The sequence below is a fragment of the Salvelinus sp. IW2-2015 genome, linkage group LG8 (assembly GCF_002910315.2).
Source record: "Salvelinus sp. IW2-2015 linkage group LG8, ASM291031v2, whole genome shotgun sequence".
Lineage (NCBI taxonomy): Eukaryota > Metazoa > Chordata > Actinopteri > Salmoniformes > Salmonidae > Salvelinus > Salvelinus sp. IW2-2015.
Window position 1 is genome coordinate 7,026,241 of NC_036848.1, and position 5,311 is coordinate 7,031,551.

The 5,311-nt window shown below is 46.8% G+C and overlaps 1 protein-coding gene across 1 annotated transcript in view; it reads left to right on the top strand.

Moving 5' to 3' along the window:
* The window catches only part of LOC111967102 (mitogen-activated protein kinase kinase kinase kinase 4-like), a 39,920-nt gene that overhangs the window by 15,870 nt on the left and 18,739 nt on the right, over positions 1–5,311 (top strand). Inside the window, exons 7-8 of the mRNA XM_070444651.1 lie at positions 1,290–1,427; positions 4,665–4,881. Coding sequence (XP_070300752.1) covers positions 1,290–1,427; positions 4,665–4,881 — 355 coding nt within the window. The remainder of the gene's footprint in view (positions 1–1,289; positions 1,428–4,664; positions 4,882–5,311) is intronic.

Genomic DNA, 5,311 nt, shown 5'->3' on the forward strand with positions numbered 1-5,311 from the left:
GCCATGCAGCCTGGATCTCTGTTCTCTAGCAGCTAAACAGCTCCTTTTCTCTGCACCCACGCCACTCAGCTCTTACAGTGAACTTTTGTTCCGACTCAGAGTCGATGTGGGTAGAAGCTGTTTGTCATCACAGCCAGTTGACTCATTTCAGTCTAATATTGACAGGATGGGTTTGTGTTTAAGCCAGGCCTGATATTGTCCGTGTCTGACCTTGTGGCAAAAGCCTTTTGGCATTTCTGTCTTTKGTAAATTGATTTCTCAAGAAGCCTCTCTTAGAAATTCTGCTTCGTCACAGTATAACCTCAAACATCACTTACCTCAAAGCAAAGGAGATTCTGTACATTTAGGGAACTTTCCCTTCTTGGGAGCAAAGAGATTTACTGAAAAATAACTCAATAATCAGTCCATTAATCTACCTTGGTCACAACAGTTGTCTGAAGATACAGGGAGGTAAGACTTGGTCAGTAATTAATGATTAGTTCATCTCAATGGCAGCTGTGTTTGTCAGTCTGCCAGGAGGTGAACAAGGCTGAGAATGACTAGCCAGCTGGACCAGGTGATGGATCCTGTTAATGCCTTTAACCCCTTTAAGAGGCTCAAGGTGTAGCAGAGCGGCGCACAATGGTGCAGAGTTTTGCAGTCTTAGACACTGTAGACAGGGGAGCCGAGGCAGCCTCTACTGCTACTGATGAGAATCTCCCCCCCCCCACACACACACACACTGCTGCAGACACACAACCTCACACACACACACACACACTGCTGCTGGGAGCTGAGAGCCAGAGCAGAGGGAGAACACTATCCCAAGGAAATTAGCTCTATTACACACACACACACACACACCCCAGTGTGCCAGTTCCCAGTGCTGTGCCCAGAGGTGTGATGTGGCTGTATCCCACTTCTCCCACTGTGCTGGCCCATAAAGCTATCATTGGCTGCTTCTCTTTGGCCCCAGTTTCCATCCATGTGTGCTACTTTTCAACAGATAGATAGCTCTAAGTACACCTTGGCAGCGCTGGCTAACCATGTGCCTGCTAAACGGACCTGTTATTCTGCTATTTTTTCTGATAGCACTTTTTTCTGATATATTTTCACTCCATAATACTGGTATTTTACCCTGCAGCGGAAGAGAAGAGTCCTTCTCTTTTACCCAATCACTCACTCTCACATTCACTCTCATATTCACTCTCTCTCACTGACACTCTCTGGTCCGCTCATTCTCGCCTTCACACACACACACACCTTTTCTCCCACGTATGTTCTCCATGTTGGCTGCCGTTGATGATGAGATGATCAGGATACCGAGACAGCGGATTAAGATAGCGCTGTGTCTGTGGATGCCTGTGTTGATGCTGAGGATTGTGGTGGCACAGCCACAGCAGCACGTGGACAGCGGAGTGCAGCTGGGGAGACAGGCTCCCGGCCGGGCAAGTATGGGGATCCTTACAACTGGTCCTGTGGTGACTAACACTGGTCCTGTGGTGACTGTGACTTACTGTACATAGAGCTTTTGGGGATGTTTGAGGTGTTGGTTTGTTTGGGGACTTGGTTTTCTACCTGCTGTTTAAGCCACTAGTCTAAGCCAGTACGGACTCGCTTATAGCAGCTCTCATATAGAAAGTCTTTATAGTAATCTTCTTATGCAAAGAGGTATTTTTGGGTTATTGTGGATCACCTTAGGTATTAGAAATGTTGTGTATGTATCAATGATGCAGCCGAAGACTTGTTACGAAACTGTTGCATCCTCATAGAGATAACAGACACTGTCTTCTTGTTTGAATGTGGGCCGTTATGCAAGTGCTTGTGAGAGACCTGGGGGGGGTCAGAAGTGGTTCCTTTCTCCTCACTGCTTCCTTCTCCTCCTCACTGCCACTCGCCGCCTCTTCCTCCTTCTCACTGCAACACTGACCCCTGATCTCGCAAATTACTCCTGTTCCCCTGGTGCCAGCTCTTCAATAATCCCCCAAATTCACACGTGCCAGGGATCCAAATCCTATCAAAATTTATAGGCTTACTTGAGGATTCCGCACACTTGGCATCTCTAGAGGACAAAAACAGTCCAATTGGAATTAAAGCTCTGGAGTCTTCTCAAATAGGACCAAAAAAAACTGACATTCCAAGCCTATATTTTGATAACTTATTTCAGTCCTATGGAAGGGTGTCTCATCTTACAGGCTGGAAAAAAATGCATTGTTGCCCACGTTGTAAAGTTCCTGAAGTGGTTGGAGAATTCTCCCGAAGGGTAATGACGGTACAACGATTGTCATGTTCGTCCTCCTCATCTCGTGCATGCCACTTCGCTGCTTCTCCTCCTAGCTCACTAGGCCAACTCGCTGCAGGGGATCCGTTCTCTGTCTGACCTGACACTTCACGCCTGCCACTCTCCTTTTTCTCTCCTGCGCTGCTGCTTCCTATGCCACTCGTTCGCTCCTCCTCCCTTCTACAATGCAATTTGCCTCATACGACACTCGGCAATATGAATCATCATCTAACCTGACATATGTCATGTTTACCTCCTCTTCTGCAATGCGACGCTACAAGCATGCCTCTTCCCTCTTCCTAGAGGCAACTCTCACTCAGAACAGGGTGTCGAATTCAGATACACACATCTCCCTGTCACCACTCTCATGACAGAGACTTTTCAGAGTACCATTCAAACGCTCGATAGAGGCTACTCTCTCAACGCCCATCGGTGCAGGCCACAACTAACCCCTATTCTCTGACTTCAACTCTTTTTGGAGTCCCTAACATGTGTGACCACACTCCTACTTAGCACACCATAGCTATTCCGTGATCCTCTTCACATTACGAGTCCGCGAACGCCTGCATTCCCATACTCCTCCTCTCCACCTAATTTCTCGCACTCCGCCAGCTCCTCCGCACTCCTTCATCACTTCACTGCCCCGCTAGCCTGACTTCCTACACTTCAATCACACGGCAACATCGTTTCCTCTCTCTTTCACTGGCGTCGCTGCTTCCTCTTCTCACATGGCAACTCGATTCCTACACTGCCGTTACACTTGCTCTCATGTTCACTGATCACTCTATGCTCAATGCCCTCGCTTATCTCTTTCCCTGCAGTCGCTGCTGTCCTTTCGGCGGATAGCCACTTCGATGCTTCTCTTCAGCATTATTTGTACAATATGGAAACCATGGTCTGTGGGTTGTGGGGGTTACTAACATTTAGGTCGTATGGTCTTTGCCAATCGCTGCTTCTCTGGTCCCTCACTCGAGTCGCAACCGCTGCTCCTCCTCCTCAAAACTGCAGTTGCATCTCTCAGAGCGCCGCTCCTCTCACTGCGGCGACTCTCACATACCTCACCTCCTTTCTTCCAACTGATGTCTCGTTTCTCCTTGGCCGGCTCGCACCTGCAGCTATGCTGACATTCTTCTTCTCATTGCATCGTTCGTCATACTCTCTAGTGCGCTACAGCTGAATTCCTAACTGTCCTCCACTGACTCGCGTTCCTGGGCCTTCCTCACGCCTTGCATTTCACGTGATATCCTCTTCTCACTTGCCATTCTCGTAATCTCCTCAATTTCTATGCGGCTCTGCTGCTTCTCTTCCCACTGCCATCGCTGCTCCGTAGCTCATCTTTCACGCACATAGCCTGAACTAATCTCTATCTCACTGACAAGGACATACAGGAAGCGCTACTCCTGGCCAATATCTCTCTTCTCATGCGTTTGCTGCTTCATCTAATCCTCACTGCCACTACGATTCTTTCCTGTTCCTCACTCTCAATGCTGCTGCCTGCCTCATCTCACTCACCTCTACTGCCAAGAGGCGGTTCAGTGGTTATATAGCTCTGAATCACATCTCAGTGGAGCTCACCAGCCATAGAAACAACATTCATGTGGGTACCTAAGTTGTATTCCGATGCCAGGAGAGAAAGAGCTGAGCACACGAGCATGTTTGGCAAATTAGTTTGTAATTAGAGAATTTAAGTCAAGACATCGTGTGCTGATTAATTAGCTGAGACGTTCTAATGAATTAAGCCATGTCGTCACCCTCTCTCTGTTGCTGCCTGTAGTCAGTGGCTGGGCTGATTCAACATAGTGAGTGAGAAAGGGGATGKGAAATTATGGAATGAAGGACCGATATACACAGTTTATTAGGTACACCATCCCGTTCACAAAAATGGATCGCTCCTACAGACAGGCAGACAGGCATTGAGGCATTCRGTTACTGTTCTGTTGAATGTTACAATGGGAAAAACATGCTCAAAGTCACTTAGGTCAAATATTTTGATCATTGATGCCAGGCACGCCAGATCCAGTTCACTGTGTGAATCAGCCTCTTATCTATTGGAATTAACCGAGATGGTTTCAGGGAGGGAGAGTGGGCCGATCGAGGCAATAAAACTTTGTTTTATTAGACAATGTTAGTTTGTGTATTAGGAGGATTACAACTGGTGATGGGGATGGGGCTGTGTGATTATAGCTGTTGCTTCTAGAGATGGAGAGATTTGGAGTGAGAGTGCTGTGCTGCACTTCCAGTGGTCGGCAAGTCAAGAAGATGGTTATTTTCCAACGGACAGAATGATAACTGATACAGTATAACACTATACTACAGATAGAGACACTATAGAAATCATCCTGGCTGTGCCCCAAATGACACCCTATTCTGCTTGGGCTCTGGTCAAATGTAATGCACTAGATAGGGGATAGGGTGCCACTTTATAATCATCTCATCTGACTGTGTTTTGTGTCTGTCTCAGATCCAAGGTGTGATCCGGCCTCATGCCATCATCATCCTACCCAACAGCAGTGGCATGGAGGTGCTGGTGTGTTATGAGGATGAGGGTGTTTACATAGACACCTACGGACGCATCACCAAGGAGACAGTGCTGCAGTGGGGAGAGATGCCTGCATCTGTCGGTGAGTTTATGTACATCGTACACACTCACCCAATCAACACCTGCAGGCTGTGTGTGTGTGTGTGTGACGTCTATAATTCTGGTCTGGACTGAGTTTATTTATATCTCTATATACTCTGTGTCTGGATGAGTTTATTTATACTCTATATACTCTGCCTGGACTGAGTTTAATTTATACTCTATATACTCTGGTCTGGACTGATTTTATTTATATTCTATATATCTGGTCTGGACTGAGTTTATTTATACTCTATATACTCTGGTCTGGACATGAAGTTCTATTTATAACTCTATAACTCTGGTCTGGACTGAGTTTATTATACTCTATAATACTCTGGTCTGGTCTGAGTTTATTTACACTATATATACACAGGTCGGGCTTGGCTGAGCGCTGTCCTGTCTGTAATCTATTCCTCACAGATCCCTTCCCT